General features: G+C 35.1%; 1 protein-coding gene across 1 annotated transcript in view; it reads left to right on the top strand.

Moving 5' to 3' along the window:
• The window catches only part of LOC112128166 (collagen alpha-1(XV) chain-like), a 65086-nt gene extending 50516 nt beyond the window's left edge, over nucleotides 1–14570 (top strand). Inside the window, exons 3-4 of the mRNA XM_024229974.1 lie at nucleotides 6016–6260; nucleotides 14223–14570. Coding sequence (XP_024085742.1) covers nucleotides 6016–6260; nucleotides 14223–14555 — 578 coding nt within the window. The 3' untranslated portion in view covers nucleotides 14556–14570. The remainder of the gene's footprint in view (nucleotides 1–6015; nucleotides 6261–14222) is intronic.
• The last annotated feature ends 3201 nt before the right edge of the window (nucleotides 14571–17771 follow it).

Raw genomic sequence — 17771 nt, 5'->3', positions numbered from 1 at the left:
AGGTTTTGAGCTTTGAAAGCTTATTGTAGCCAAAAACGGAGGGATGATGATTTATGATTCTGTTTGTTGGTAAATCACGGTTTAGCTCCGATCAAAAGCTTGCCGGTCGAATTAATTAGCGTTTATCCTTCCTGTCAAATTAACCGCAATCAAAAATTTAAAAACGGGCGCCCGGTTTCCCGTTATATATTCGTAGGAAATCACCCGCATCTTAAAATCCATCTAAAATGCAAAGCTGGATGTAAAAATCTCCTTTTACGAGGTATGTTTATTTTATTTCTGTTTATTGAGAGTAGGAAAGTTTAAAAGATTTTACGGCGCACAGATGCAAGGCACTGTTTATTTTATTTGCGCCGAGGCGATCAAAGTTCGCGGATTTCCGCGTTTTTTTATTTTTTTTATTAGATTTCCTGTGACACGGATTTAGAATCTTTACCCTTTGACCAAAGAATCAGCGAGATTTGACAGACCTATAAAAAAAGTAACTCTCTGTCCTAAACTTGTAAAATATCTTATTTATAATGCCACGATATTTACTTTGTGCTGTATATATTAAGATCCAACATTAAAGTTTAGTCAGTTGGCTCTATTTGTCATTTAAAGCTATTTTAATATTTTGTGCCGAGGACAACACTGTAAAGCTAATATATTCTGTAGCTACATATTCTACAAACCAAAAACAAGTTAAAACCTCGAGCAATTTAACTAAAAATATTTTATTTTTTTCTCAGTACACAGTTTAAAAATACACTGAACTATTCCAGTTTTGTCGCTGTTGCTTATAAATGAGTATTAAAATTTCTTTTTAGCTGAAATGTCATTTGAAACCTGTTTTTATACTCAAATTTCAGATACTAACTAAATTTATACTTTAAAAAAATCTGTATTAATAATACATAATCACTGATTTTACATGATATATGATCATTGATTTATTCTTAAAAAATGTGTGTAAAGTATATTTTCAAGCTTTAAAATGTAACAATAAAATTTATTTTCAGCCGAAATGTAATTTGAAACATGTTTTTATACTCCCATACTGACGAAATTTATATTTTAAAAACTCGGTGTAAATAATGTAATCAATTATGTTACATGATATATGATCATTGATTTATACTTAAAAAATGTGTGTAAAGTCTATTTTCAAGCTTTAAATGTAACAATAAAATTTGTTTTTAGCTGAATTGTAATTTGAAATCTGTTTTACTCAAATTTTACAAACTAACGAAATGTACATTGAACATCTATAGAAATCATATATAATCATTGACTTTAAGTCTAAAAATCTCACAAAATGCGTTTAAAGTCTATTTTCATGCTTTTACATTGTAACATTAAAATTTATTTTTAGCTGTAATGTAATTTGAAACCTGTTTTTACTCAAATTTTACAAACTAACGAAATGTACATTGAACATGTATAGAAATCATATATAATCATTGACTTTAAGTCAATGTACATAGTAGTACTTTTAGCTGTACATGTAGTACAGCTAAAATTTATTTTTAGCTGTAATGTAATTTGAAACCTGGTTTTACTCAAATTTTATATACTGGCGGAATTTACATTAAAACTACTGTCATGTCATCATCGATTTTTAGTGTAAAAATGTATGTAAATTACATTTTCTAGCATAATTTGAAACTATTTTTATGTTTAACTTTTATACCACTCATTATTTCAAATTGAAAAATATCTAAAAATAATACATAGTCATTAATTTTAAACGTAATATGGTAAAAAATAAGTCAAATTTACTTTTCTAAGTTATAAATGAATATAATTTGTTTTTGTGAAAATAAATTAGAAAATTTCTTTTTTTTGTTTAATCTTTCTATACCTTATTTTATGTGAAAAAATTGTCTATAAATAATACGTAATCATTGATTTTAAGCCTAACACAAGTAAAGTTTTTCTAGCTTATAAACCATATAAATATTTTTGAGTGGAAAAAAAACACCTAAAACATATTTTATACCTTCAAGCCAAATTTGTGATATATAAATATCTAGCATACAAACAATTAATGTGTGTAATAATTTTTTATTTATTCAACTAGGGTTAAAATATTTAAAAGTTCACGTGGAAACGAAAAATCTGTAAAAAATGTATGTAAAGTCTATTTTCTATCTTCTAAATGAACATAATTTGAAACCTTTTTTGTTTAACTTTTATACTATTCATTATTTTAAGTTGAAAAATATCTTTAAAAAAATACATAGTCATTAATTTTGAACGTAATATGGTAAAAAAAATGTGTAAAATATATTTTCTAGGTTATAAACGAATATAATTTTTTTGTGAAAATAAATTTGAAACTTCCTTTTTTCATTTAATCTTTCTATACCTTATTTTATGTGAAAAATTTCTATAAATAATACGTAATCATTGATTTTAAGCCTAACACGAGTAAAACCGTATCTTCATCATTTTTTCTATCTTATGAAGAATATAAATTTTTTGGGGGTGAAAAAAATCACTTAAAATAATTTTGTTTACCTTCAAGCCATATTCGTTATATATAAATATATAGCATATAAATAATTAATATTTGTAATATTTTTTTATTAATTTAATTAGATCTAAAATATTTAACCGTTTACGTGGAAACCTATATCTCAGCCTACAAAAATCTATTGATTTCATTTCCCAGGGTAAATAGTTGGAATCTGAAATACGATAAAAAATCCTTTATAAGTGTTTTTGAAAATCTAAAATTCCTTGTTATAAGATGATTTGTAATTATTGTGTGTACCTATGTACCGTAGTCATAAAAAATAAGTTAACTTGCCAAAAATTTGTTTAAGTAAGCTATGAATCAGTTGGTTATGAAACATTAATTTAATCTATACAGTTTATATTTGTTTTTTCTTTTGGATATCGGTTGTTCGTTCAGATTACAATAATATTAGAGTTTTTATATATTTTTTCTAATTAACTTAATGTATTTCTCGAATTATGAAAGTCTTGCCTATTTTTAATATCTCTTCGGATTCAAAGTAAACAAAAATGTTTGAATCAGTTATGGCCGATGTCAGTTATTATGACTTCACATACACATTTTTTCCCTTTCTCTTTCTGTCCGATATGGTTGTTAAATCGTAAATTGGAACCAAGAAGTCGGCTCGGAACGGCAATTTACCACGAAACCCCGAAAACACCGGCTGAATGTGCTTAATATACGACGAAGCCTTAATATGCTGACGCTAAAGAGACCGTTCGGTCATGGCCGGGGAAACATCGCCACATTAAATAATCATTCAAATATTTTAATATAAAACGCCTAAAATCATTAAATATTAATAATATTACAAACCAATTGTTTTTAACAGTTCTGAAACATTCAAGCTTCAAATCTAGTAAAACATGAACGATCTTCCATCTGTAAAGGTTATACTAGTATGGCCAATTTTCAATCATTCGATTTTTTAATCTCTGTTAAATATACTAACCCATTCTAGTTCTATTCTAAGTCTAGTAGTTTGTAGTGTATTCTACATTAGTAAAAGAAAAAGGCCTAAAATTATCCAAATATTAAAACAGGACTTTATTAAAGTACCATCAAAAGGCAATTAAATAATAACAGTTTTATTTCAGGGTGACTGGCGATAAGTGTCCAAAAATTCAGAAAGTCTTGTTGAATACCTTATGCAAGAAAATATTTTTTATAAATCCTTGTCCTAATCTCAACGATGAAAAGGTAATTTCAGGTTTTATTCGACTTACATTCACTAACTTAAAGTAAACAGTTAATCTGAAGTTATAAGCAATTTAGTGGACCTAAGTCGAAAACAAAACAAATTGAAATTACTTCTTTTCCGTTGAGATTCGGACTATTAATTAAGTTTTTTGTTTCATATGGTGAGTAGAAACTCGTCCTGAAATTTTCCGCACTTATCGCCAGTCACCCTGTTCAATATGTTATCAAGTTGATTGGCAAGAAATTTCATAAGTTATATTTTAAAGCGGGCTTTTTTCTACTGTAAGTACCGGCGAGAGCTTCCTAGCGGCGGCGCACCGTACTTCGCCGGCTTAGCGGTTTAACGTAGCTCCACTAGAACACAGTAAGTTACCCTTTTGCGGGTCAGTCCTTATGACATCTCTTTTCACTTTTATGTGCTATCTTTTTAATGTATTACTTTATATTATGGACAGGTCGTACTATCTTTATCTTTGTTTAAAAAGCCATTACTGATATTTCCTGAACATCTTGATCGAAGAATTATATGGTACCAAAATTTTTAAAATTACATCGATAAAAACTCGTAGATCGTATCGACCAGCTGAAATCAGAGCTGAAATGTTTTTTTATTCCTAAAAGCTCAACAAATCGTAAATTCACCTAAGAATCCTTGGACATAGAATTAAATATTATTTGATGACCGTACTGTTCTATCCTCTAATTCCACGGTTCACCAGTTTAGGATATCATCGCACCCTCCCTTGAGAAAAAGGGAATCTATTCGGGAGGTCTTACTCGATGTCAGGCTTTCGATCATGCCTGGCACCTTGTTTTGCTTTAGAAAGTAAAGGGCATTCTACACACGCCCTCATCCTCAAGTCTTACCTGGCTTACATGTACAATAAAGTTGGGATTCTCTTATTCTCCTTTTGAACAAAGTGAACACGAGTGTACCTTACCTTAGTGTACCTCATATCCCTTCCCATCCGGAACACACAGGACCCACCTACACCAAAAAATGTTGAATCACACTCAACACTACAAAGACCCAAAGTATAGCCTTAAAGCGAGTGCTACACTGCTACGCAACGCGATGACCCGACGACCACCGATGTTGCATCTACCCCCAAATTATTGTAACCTCATCCCCTTTCTACTTAAAAGTAATCCGCTACATTTGGTGTATCTAGATAAACATCTGATCAGAAATCCTTATTCCCGGACTTAACTGACAGGTACAAACGAAAACGAGCACTTAAAAGACTATAGACAATTAGACACTAAAGCCAATATGGAAATTTGACGTGAGAGCTTGAACGAACCGGAGAATTCAGGCCCTTTATTCACGCACCCTTAGATCAAACAATGCCCCAAACGCACCATCAGAAATTAAAAGCTACTTTTATTAAAGAAACTGCGAACGACCAGTTACCATCCTGACAACACTGTCCTAACATTTGCTCAAGACACTATTCGACCCTTGAGAATAAAGTCAGACTTTCGATCGAATCTGGCACCGATTTTTATTCTGGAAACTCAAGAGCAGTGCACACCTTTACACACTTAACCTTATTACCTTTGAGTACAGGTTAGACCTTGTGTACTGCTGATATGCCATTCTCTCCTGCAACACCACTGTCCAACAGTTTTGGACATCAACATCCCTTAAAACAAAGGAATGTTTCTCTGGAGTTTTCCTCTAAGTCAGGTTTCTTTCTTTAATCTAATCTCTCACCTGGGTTTGATTCTGCTTCACAATCCTCGGGTGTCCATCAGGGTAGCGCTCTCGGTCCATACTATTTTTACCCACTACTTTTGGGAGTACATAGACGACCTGGAATCCGGATCCGACGAGGATTGTTTAAAAGGTTACTGAAAGACTGGATACTGAAAACTATTAAATTTCACTATCGTTGGTTGAAATGAAGCATGTAAACTTCGGTTATTCCTGAGTTACGTAAGTGCACCTTTTGAGCAAAAGGAAACAATTAAACGACTATTCGAGTTACTTTCATAATGGAAAGTTGAGAGGAAAACCGAACCTTTTCCGGATTCCGTACATTTAGCCTTAAAAACGCTGTTGGACGAATCTTCGCGTAATTATTGAACATTTGCGGTTCAACTTCGAGTCAATATTTTCTCAAAATCGACCGGAGAGAGATCCGCTCCCGGCGTCCGGCAAACTTATAACACCACGATGCTGTGGCTTCGAATCACGATGATGAAAGTTATAATCAAACAAAATCAAACTTATACAAAACAGATGATGACGTTATTCCATAACTTGTTCAATCAATGCTAAACATTCATCTATTTTTTTTTTTTTGCAGAACCTACAGAGACGGACTTGCTCCAGGCGATCAAGATCCCGTTCGAGGACAAGAACCTCTTTTTCGTGAGCGGTACCGACGGGTTCCCGGCTATGGGGATAAAGCCCGGCTCGGACGTCAAAGTACCCCACCGACTCTACGTCCCTGAGAGGTTTTACTCAGAGTTTTCCATACATTTCATACTACGGATCGAAAGGCCAGATGGCGGAGGATTCCTGTTCGCCATAGTCAACCCGCTCGAAACTGTAAGTAGCCATATTTCTATTCGAAAATATCCGGTCCGTTTAGTCTCGCTAGTTTAGTTTTGGTCTATTATCACGCAATATTAATTTATCACCACAATGGAAACAGACAAAAATATATCCAAGCTGAGTTACTAAGGTTTGCTTTATCTACTTCTTGCTGCCTTTTTTATTTTTATTTTGCAGTATTACTTTTTTTTATAAATAATTCTCATCTTACCTTGAATTCCTTGTAATTTTCCTAAATGTAATTTTCCCTTTAAGATATGAAAATTACAGCGTTAGGGTTATAAGGAGGGAGTGGCGAGGGGTTGAGTCGTTCGTATTCTGCTTACTGCCATTAATTTTAATTGTGTGACTACCACGTTTCCAAGCTGTAGGTAAATCTTTCATCCTAATTTGAAATCCATGTAGCTTTAGAAAATATGTCCGTTGAAGTATGTGTCCTTAAGAGGAAAGCAAAACCGCAGTATGTGGTATTAGGGTTATAAGCAGGGAGTAGCGAGTGACTGAGTCACTTCTGTTGCTGTATCTCAGCTTAATGACATTTTTTAAATCTTTGGCAGTACCAATTTTTAGAGATGTTTCATCTTAATTTGAAATCTTTTTGGTCTCGAAAATCCGCCTTTTCGAAACTATGTGCCATGGGGCGTAGGGAGTGTCTGTCGGTAAAACCTCCCATTCTAACTGAAGTTGGTTTTAGTTTACAAATGTCCATCCTATTGTGATATGTAATAAAAGCTCAGGGTGTGGTATTAAGGTTATAAGGAGGGAGTGGCCAGGTGTTTAGACATTCGCCTTTACTGTTTCTACTGCTAACTGCCATTATTTTTAATTGTATGGCTACTACATTTGCGTAAGGTCGAGGTAAAATCTTTCATCCTGATTTGAAGTCTTGCAGCTTTCAAAATTCCATCCGCTCTAGATATGTCACCTCAGACGTATATGACTTAGGGCATTAGGGTTATAAGTAGGGAGAGGTGAGTGGACGAGTCACCCTGTTATTCCTTTGAACTGTGTATTGCTGTATTGTACTAATTTGTGGGCTTTTTCTTAATCCGGTGGTAAAACATCGCATCCCAATTTTAAAATGAAAGCAGTTTTTAGATAGAGGTCAAATCTCTTGTCTAAACTTGAAATCTGAGCAATTGGGCGGAAAACCCAGGGTGTGATGTTAGAGATATAAGCAGGGAGTGGCGAGGAGCTAAGTCATTCCCCTTTACTGTGTCCAAGCTTACTGACAATATATTTTATTGTGTGACTAAGCTGGGAATAAAATATCTCATTGCAATTGGAAATCTTTGAAGTTTCAAAAAGTCCTTTGTTTAAATATGTGTCCTTGTGAGGAAGTGGCGATGGCTGCATCTACTGTTTTATACCTTTTCTTTATAATTTGTGACCGTACCGTTTTTATTGAGCAGAAGGTGAAAACTCATCATAATTTACAATTCTTGAAGCTTTCAAAAATCCTTCATTAGAAATTCGTATGCCGTGTTGAGAGGAGGGTCTGAATCACTCTGTTTTCCTGTTTCGCTGCCATTAGTTTAATTTTGTGGCCGAGGCTCTCATTTGGCAAAAATTCCAGGTTCGATATCCGGGGTATAAGCAAGAAGAAACAGATATTTTTCGGCTTTGTTTTATCCAGTTTTATTTCAACTTTAGAGAAGATTAGTGCCGTCATCGACCCGCTGTGCTATATAAACTACTAATAATTCATGATAATCGTCGGAGGATAATCCGAACACGGAGTGTTCTAAGATGGCGGCTTAAAGGTAGCATTTGTTGCCTTATTTGTTCCTGATAATCCTCGTCTTGTAACGTAAGAATCCTGGCCTAGACAGTCGAGTAATTGAGCATCGTCTTCCACTGAGGCTTTACCTGCATTCAGCAAAGTTTGAAACAAAATTCTTACGCATTGCGACGCATGGTTTTTTTTTAAACCCTTATACACTGACAGGCAGAAAATTCCATCCAATTGATTTTTTAATTTTCTCCATATGAGAAAATTCTACTCTTAACTTGTCTATTTGTTTTTATCTAAACTGTTTTAATTTAAATCTTAATCCAGAACGAGGATAAACGTGTTCAATGTTTGGTTTTTATAGAAATTAAAATGGCTATTCAGTCTCATTGAGCTTGTCTCTGAAGCAATAAACTATTTAGTTTTCATCTGTTTTTCTTCTTTATTTCAATTTTTAATCTTAGAAATGCAACATAGTGTTCAGGATATTGCGCGTGGTGTTGCACTTAATGATGATGTGCGTTCCATCAGGTATGCGGCTATTGCCATCGGAGTTACCTCACACTGCGCCACACCGTTACACGTTTTCGAGAAAATGGGTCCTACCAGAGAAGGCCCATTTCTGGAGTCCTAGGGTAACAGAACCATTTTTTGATTTTTGAGAATTTGGCGAAACCGGCATTGTACTACTGTTCAACCTATTCATCATGTTTGGTTGTCACTTCTGCTCAGGATGTTGCGCGTGGAGTTTCACTTATTGATGATCAGCGTTCCATCAGCTGTGCGGCCATTGCCATCGGAGTCCTCTACCTAACTCTGCGACACGCCGTTAGACTTCACAGGAAGACCGTTTTTTTACTTTGAGAATTTTGCGAAACCGGCACCTCACTGTTGTTCAAACGATTCATCAGCTTTAGGAAGTTTTAGGTGTCAAACTGTCTGCACTGCCCGAAGAAGATTAAATCAGTATGAACTAATGGCTTTTCGCCCCTTAAGAGGATCAAAATTGACCAAAACACACTGAGTTGTACGGCTTGCATTTGCTCGAGAACTCACCCAATGATCTTAGGACGTGAATCTACTGTACTGAGTGCGGATTTGCTCTACGATCTCCAGATGAGCGTGAAGGAATGTGGAGAAGGCGAAATGAAAGGTACAAAGCTTGTAATTTTTCCCAGAGCCAAACTTTTCAACGTAACTCAGTAATGGTGTGGGCGGAAATTTCACTGGAGAGTCGCAGAGAGTTGGCTGTTGTTCTTGGATGGTCTTTGATGACCATTCGCTATGTGTCTGAAATTTTGGACCATCGTGTGTTTCCTATCGTCCATGCCATCAGCGGCAATCCTATTCTACTGCAAGATAATGCCCGTCCGCATGTCGCTCGCATAGTACAAACCTTCAACAGCATAACACCATGGTCTTAGCTTGATCAGCCCGTTCTCCAGACTTGAACCCCATCGAACATTTATGGGATAACCTCAAAAGAAGAATAAGAGCACGTCCATCACTTCCTGATACAATCCACGATCTTGAAATAAAGAATGGGCAACCTTCAGAAAAGAGGTATTTCCAGACTGGTTTTCTAAACAATTAAGGCAAGAGGAGAAAGTACGCAATATTGAAATTTTAATTAAAAATGTAAAACAAAGTTTATCTGTCCGTCTTTTTTTCATTTTCCTTAGCAATTTACATTATTTTTTACTTTTTTAAGCCAAAGACTCAATTATTAAACGTTAAAAAATGTGAAACTTTGATAAATATATAAAAATATATACAAATCAAGTTATATGACAAGTGGGTGGAATTTTTTGCCTGTCAGTTGTTTTAGAATCACGATTCTATCAAATATTCAGACGAACATTAATTAAAAAATTAATGAATTATTTAAGTTATATGAATAAAATAATTAATGATTATTCGGAGATGGTGAGATGCGGTCTGGTGTGAGGTAGGTTTTATAAAAACATTTTCTTTATCGTGCCAACGTTTCGATCATTATTGACATCATCTTCAGTGCTCAAAGTGTTCGTTTTCTGCGTAATTGTGTGTCATGTTGAGAGGCAATAAAGTATTTAGTTATAAATCAACAGAAGATCTGAAAAAAGAAAGAAAGGTTTTATTTTCGTTTTTCTCCAGGAATAAAACGTTTCATTGTACCCCATATGGAATTTGTTTTGCTAAAAAAAGATCTGCTAGAAAAGCTCCCCATAGAATGTTGAATTCGATAACAAAAGGGTTAAAGTCAAAGAATCGGCCATATTGTTTAGTCCAGACCAATACGACTTACAGCCCATATTATTTTTTTTCTCAACAGACTCATTTTTATTGAAGCTTTTCTTGTCGATAAATATCCATGGAATGGAACAAACGAAAGTTAACTTGTCAACAATACTAATTGGTCTGTTAATCAGAATTAGGCTAGTTATTTTTCATTGTATTAATCAAAACAGCTCAAATATGCGAGACAGTCATATTATAAACCCCGAAAAAATATCCCTGCGCATATTTTATTTATAAATAAAAATTTATCCTTTTAATGTGTTATAGTTGTCCCAAATTGGCGTACAGAAGGGAGTGTTGACAAAACAGTTTAAAAACATAAATACCTGTTGAACATAAATTAAAAAAAAATCAAAAAGAGAAAAATAGAACCATCTCAAATTACCCTGAAAGGCTGAGCTGGGCAAATTTCACTCGATTAACGATTAACGATTAACAATCAATCATTAATAGTAAACTGATTAACGATTAATGTTTTTAATCAAACTGCCATGGATAATAGTTTAATCGTGAATCTAGACTAATCGATAAATCAGATTAATCTTTAATCAAACTCGCCATTGATTAAATTAATCGTTAATCCTTAAACTATATTCACGATTGATCGTTTCCCCCTAAGATATGATCTGAAAATAATAAAACTGTGTAATAATTTGCAGCTTTAATTTCAGTTGATGTTTTCGTTTTCTGGCTTTATGACACTTGGCAGCTTAAATTTGCTCTCATAGAATTGTTAGTGGTTGAATAGAGAAATATCAACGTACAGATAATGCATTACAATTAATTAAGGTTTTTAGTCGAGATGAAAAAAAGTTAATGGCACGAGAGGGATTCGAACCCACGATCTTCGGCTAGATACGCCGCTGCTCGATCCACTCGGACATCAACTTCCTATCTCAACCCCACCTTATGAGTTTTCCCTCACGATAGCTCAAGTGGTAGAGCAGCGTCGTATATAGCCGAAGATCGTGGGTTCGAATCCCGCTCCTTCCATTAACTTTTTTTTCATCTCGACTAAAACCTTAATTAATTGTAATGTGTTAATTTGTCAAGCGGACCAAGAAATTAGTGAATTTAAGTACAGATAATGGTTTAGATAGTTTTTCAAGTTATAATACTAAAAGATTGTGATTAATTAACAAAATAATCAAAACCAAAACCAAAAAGTAAGCATTTTCTTGTACAAAACCTATCTTTCTATATGACCAACTTCGGTCCTGACTTGGCATCTTTATTCCCTTGGCTTTCCCTCTCTTTAGGGTTACTTGATAATTTTTAATCCTTGGGGGTGGGAGATTTAAGAATTTATTTTAACAAATTTTTCACAAAAAAAGAGGGTAAAAGGGTACTATTTCGTTTGTAAAATATTTTCATTGTAATCTATCTGGTCTCGTTGTTTTTGATTTTCCTTTTTACTAGTAGTTGTGTTGTTGTAGTTTGTTTGTTTTATCTTTTTGTCGAAAAGCACATGAAAATAAAATAAATGAAAGGCTTGTCAGAATGACTAATTTGAAGTAAATCTGCAAAATTCCAGTAGAATCTGGCATGCATACAACACTTCTCTTAGTTTACAATTTATGGATTCTTTTCTAAAGTGGTGATCATTTTTTCGATCTTTATATTTTATTTGTAGTAAGATTTGAATTTTGGTTAAAATCCTAAAATTAGGGCTGAATTTATTTTGAAGATACCTTTCAACTACACCATAGAGAGGGATTAGCGTAGATTACAGTTCCTGAGGGTTGATTTGGTATGGTTGGCTGCGGGGGGAGGTTCGGGGGCTTGATAAACCCCCGGCTCGGCACCGCGGAGTCGTTAGAGTCCAGGAAGCATCCCCGACCCCCGCAAACATTAATTACCGAAGTCCCCCCAGGCGCTCTTTCTAAACCGGCATAATGTGCGAGTGCCGAGTGAATCTTCAACGTTGTCCCCTCTGGGCTCGTCGAGAACGATCAAACGGCAAAAACACACGAAATGGGATGACTGCAATACGATTGCCAACGATTGATTTTCCCCATTCGAAAAGACATTTACAACGTTCGGATTGGAATTAACTTTCCACCGGGTGGACAATCGCAATGATTCCTCTGTCATGTCACATTCCTAAGATCGCGACAACTTTGAGATACTTCAGTCGATTTTGCTCGAACAGAACTTTTCAAGACATCATTAAAATAATTAAGTTCTTGGGTGTTCCTTTAAAAATGACATGATGACAGGTTCAAGGTCGTAAGTGACAATGATGCACTGTCAACCATTTTGTTCAGACTCCTATTGCTGTTTTGCCTTTACAAAATCAAAACAAAGTTTGATGAACCAACCGCAGACGACAACCAACTTTTAAATACTGGGGGTACCAACCTATAAAATGTCCGTGACCTGTCATTATATGTGTGATCCAGAAATATAGTTGAAACCACTTTCCTCTTGCTCGGTCCTCAATACTGGGTAGAAACTCGTGGGTTAACCTTCCCTTCCCTCAGAAGCACCAAGGGAAGGTTAACCCACGAGTTTAACACCCAGTATTGAGGACCGAGCAAGATCAAAGTGGTTTCAACCAGATCTCTGGATCACACAAATAATGACAGATCACGGAAATTTCAACGCTTACTTGCACCGATTCCGTAGAGCTAACAGTCCACTGTGTCTCGACTGCGGAGTTGATGACAGTGTCCAACACAGACTATTCAACTGCCCCCTCCTTGAGAGTGTGAGGGAACCACTAAAGCTCCTCTTCCGCCACACTTGGCCACCCACCATCAACGAACTGGTTAAAGAAAAGAGGACGTTTGAGGCCCTCAAGCCTGTTAGCCAAGCTATAGTGGATAAAGTACCTGACTAGTTTTTTCTTCTTTTTCTTCCTATGATAAGTTACTTGTTAGATCTTAGCGTTTCCCTGAACTTTTAATTCCGGGCTGGTTACTCCTTGTACCCATAATTGTTATTTATTCATTAAAATATTGTATTTACTAGAAAGTGTATTCAAAAGGATTAACCATCAAATGGGAGACCTATTAGATTAGATAAATTAATAATAAGAAAAATATTTCTCTTCTTCCTTGGGTCTTCCCTTTCAGGGTCGAAGGAAGACGTTAAGCACAATAAGATCCCCTAAACTTGCATCCCATTTGAATTAGTTTAGTGGCCGTGGTCCGCCGGTATGGGGTCTCCCTTAGGTACGGCGGAGAGGTGGATGGGGGAAAAAAACCAACCTTTAAACCCACAATGGTTGAAACAGCTTGGGTATAAAAACGGACTTTGAGAACTCCGTGATCAGTGAAGATTAACGACCGAAAAGTTTTAAAAAGAAGGTAGCTTATGTAAAGATTAACATCATGTAAATGCGAAAAATTTCAGCAAAAATTGCCTAATCATCATGAGAAGACTCTCCACTGAAAACTCGTTAATGAAACAATTATCAGATCCGGAAACTTCCGAAAGTGAGATATAAATATTGGCCAAAAGTGGTGAACAGAGTGTGGTTAAGATTTTATCCTCGAAGATTCGTATCTTCTAGTCTGAAATGACTATCACCTTACCTTCTGCCCTATCCCAAATAGGAAGAGTACAGTGGTTGGGCCATAAACGTAGAAAAAGGCAGAAATCTGACTTTTTAAAAATAGACTAACTGAAAAGCTAAGTAGGATGATATGAAGGGAAAACTAAGGGAGAGCCGGTCACCTAAGAAACACGGACAAATATTTTTGAAGAATGAGACCATAGGTCAAGCTCCAGGCTTAAATTGAGTTAGTTGTAGTAGTAAAAATAGTAGTAGGGTATAGTAGTAATAAGAAATCTAGTTTTATCGATTGAGTACAATAATCTACAAAACTTACGGCGAGATCAGGCGAACTAAATGTAGGCCAGTTTCAACATAACATGGATTTTTATGACCTAGGGATGTTAAATATTAGATCGTCTTAAAATGTTCCGTTTTGTTTTAGATCGTGCAATTCGGCGTTTCGGTCAAATTGATCGACCAAAATTGGAGCAACGTGACCCTATACTACACGGACATCAACGTCAGCGGACATTACACGTCGAACGTGCTCGCTTCGTTCAAGTTGGAGACGATTTTTTCGAAGTTCACCCCGGTGACGATCTCCGTTCGCGACTTCGCCGTCGACATCGCTCTCAACTGCGTCCACCAGGAAGAGGTGAAGGTGAATAAGATACCCAAGGAGCTCAACTTCGACGCGGCATCGACGCTGTACATCGGTCAGGCCGGTCCCATCATCAAAGAGCCGCTACACGTAAGTAGAAAAAAAATCAGTTAAAATTCGACAGAGCATTGTTTTCCCAATCGCTTTCTAAAAAGGATTAGGTTAAAATTAAAACAAGTCAGAAGACGTCGATTCAAATACTATTTCGAAGCAAAAGATCGATGCTAAACAACGAAAACAATTTATCCTCCAAAGCCGGTTATCTCACACGCAAATCTTTTATTCAATAAAACGACTTATGTCAAAAATAATTATAATTGCTTTATAAAAGTGGAACAAGGTTTACAATTCAAATTGCATAATTTAACCATTGCTGCTGTTAATGTTTTTCGCATGTTTCCACCAAAGCGGTTTATCGCTTCGAAACCACACGTAAATAAGAAATTACTGGCCAACTCAATAAAAATATTAACAATAATTTTAACTTTACTGTTGGGGGTTGGAAGTGAAAAGTAAGGACGTTGTTTTTCTAGACAAATCAGTCTTTTTTCTTTTTCTCACTTTTCTCATTCTCTCTCTTGCCCTCTCTCGCTTTCAGTTTATCTCACTCTCTTTCGCTTTCGTTAATTTTTTCCCTTACCGTCCTTCTCATTAACCCACTCCTCCCTCTCATTTTCAATCTCATTTATCTTTCATGGTTTTTTATTCTATTTCTCTCCCTCTCTATCATACACATTCTCTTTCCCTCTTTTAGTCCAGCTTACTTTTTCTTCTCTTTCAAACTATTTTTTCTCCCTACCTCTGTATCTTTCTTTTTTCGTTGTTTATTTTACAGTCCTTCTCACTCACCCCCTGTCTGTCACTCATTATTTTTCTTTCACTCTTTCTTTTTCTCTCTCTGTTACTCTCTCTTTTTGTTATTTTCATTTTCTCTCTTACGGTTCTTTTCATACTCTCTCTCTCACTCATTATTTCTTTGTCTCTTTCTTTTTCTGTCTCTCTGTTACCCTCTCTTTCTCTTAATTTCATTTTCTCTCTTACGGTTCTCACTCAGTCTCTTTTTTTTCTCTCTCTCTTTCGAGCGAACTATACAAATTCTACTTCTCCCGGAGTGATGTCCGAAAATTTTCGTATTTTATAAGATCTTAAAAGATTTTCATTCTTTTCGTCCTCATTCCTGTTTCTTTTATACATATTTACTTTAAATTGCTTTTAAAAAGTTTTGAAGGTTTTTTTAAGAACTCCCAATCATTGCACCAAATCCATTTGTTGAAGATATCGATTTTGGAAACGCATTCAAAACTGACACGAGACTGAAGAGGTAAGTCTGGCTCCCTCAAAATAAATCTCTTCAATAAATGGATTTTATGAAATGGTTGTGAGCTCTTTAAAAAAACACCTTAAGAATTGTGCAAACATTCTTCCAATGCAATTAGTTTTTTTAAACTCAAAATATTCCTTGGTATTTTTATAGATGTTTTGGGCTCCTAGTCGAATTTCTATTTTTTTCATGCTTTTAAGTTCAAAATTTCTCCCAAGTATGCTACTTGAATACATTATTCCAAAAATAGAGAAAGATTTTTTGAATCGGTATGGTAAAAATTTGGAACTTTTAGTTTATTCCAATGATGTTCCGTCATAAAAAAATTCCCCTTTTTAACAAGCAGAGGACACGTTATTGCTTCAAGCACACCGGAATCTGCATGATGAAAGCGCACACGCGGACAAAAGGGGGCTTACGACGACTTCTTAATATGCCTCTTTATAGTTGACTGTTGTCTATTGTCTTCAAAGTATAACGGGCCATCTGCTCTCCCAGTGGAAGATTCTCATTAAGTAACATACCCCATGGCGTTCGGAATTTTGATGTCTGATTAAAAATGAAAACCGAAAAAGCCAAGTCTCTCATAAACTTTTGTCTGAGGGGTACTTCACGGATTGCTTTTCTACAATAGGTAGGTTTTTTATTTGCCTTGCGCCTTTACGCACGAGTGCGTTTCAATTCTACTTATGCTTAATTAATTACCCTTTGTTTCAGAAATAAAAACAATTAAATTCCAAAATACAGAACATTACTGACTTTTTCTTTCAAATTTATGAAAGCATTTGCTGTTTGCATGGCATTGTTCTTACCTCCCAAATTATTTATGATTACTGTATACTCTCCACCTCCTCAAAACACGAAGCGTCATATAAGAAAATAAACAGCATTTTAAGTTTTTCCACAACACTGCTCCTAGCTGGCAAAATTAGAACGTCCTACCCAAGGATATTGTGTAGCCTCATACAAATGAACTTAAAAAATACAGGGTTTGAGGTTTTTGCGAAAACCGCTCCTGGTTTGCAAAGGTGGGATTCTCTGGCTAAGAATCTGGTCCTAGAACTAAAAATATTATTATCACATCATTCCAGTCAGGTTATGGAGAAATGGATAGCATCCGAGTCACTTTATAGAGAAAGGTTATCCTCTAAAACCCAAAAAAAAATTGGTAGGATCATTAGGGGAAACCAAAGGGTTGTGATTTTTCCACAAAACTGTTTCTGGTTTGCAAACGTTGAATTAATTATAGAGTTATTAATTAAGAATTAATTATAGTTCTTAGGTGTGAAAGTGCCATTAACACATCTTCCGAGACATTACATTAAAAGATTTGTCCAAAAACCTGCCAAAATGAACAGGGAAAAATAACTAGATTAAAGGTTTTTTCGGAATAACCGCCCCTGTTTTACAAAATTGGTAGTTTGTTTGTCAAAAGGTCTGAGAGGTAGAGAATTACACCTTTCCAGGCGCTGTGTTGAGAACTTTATAGCTCCAAATGAAAACATTTGCCAGGATAATTACAAAAATTTATAAAATTGAGGTATATGATAGAAAATTTAGGTATTGAAATGGTTAAATTGAGGTTTGTCGAGAAAAACGCTCCTAGCTTACAAACCTGAAACTTTCTATCCAAGGACGTTAACTTTCGCCTGAAAATTAAATTAATTACCCCCTTTCAGAATTTTATTGAGAAATTTGTAGCTTCAAAAGGTAATATTTGCCAGGATCATTAGAGAAATATAAAAAATGGAGGTTCGTCTATAAAACCGCGCCTAGCTTTTACAATCAGAACTTTCTAACAAAAGATCTTTACTTACATCTGAAAAATATATTACTCCGTCTTTCCAGACTTTTATTGAGAAACTTATGACTTCAAAAGTCAGAATTTAATAGGGTCCTTAGATACATATAACAAAATTGAGGTTTATCCATAAAACCGCGCCTAGCTTGCAAAATTGAAACTTTTTATCCAAGGATCTTAACTTTCTTCTGAATATTAAATACCCCTT

Source organism: Cimex lectularius, unplaced genomic scaffold, assembly GCF_000648675.2.
Source record: "Cimex lectularius strain Harlan isolate CLEC.00 unplaced genomic scaffold, Clec_2.1 scaffold473, whole genome shotgun sequence".
NCBI lineage: Eukaryota > Metazoa > Arthropoda > Insecta > Hemiptera > Cimicidae > Cimex > Cimex lectularius.
Note: the sequence above shows the minus strand (reverse complement) of the source record. Positions and strands in the feature narration are given on the sequence as shown.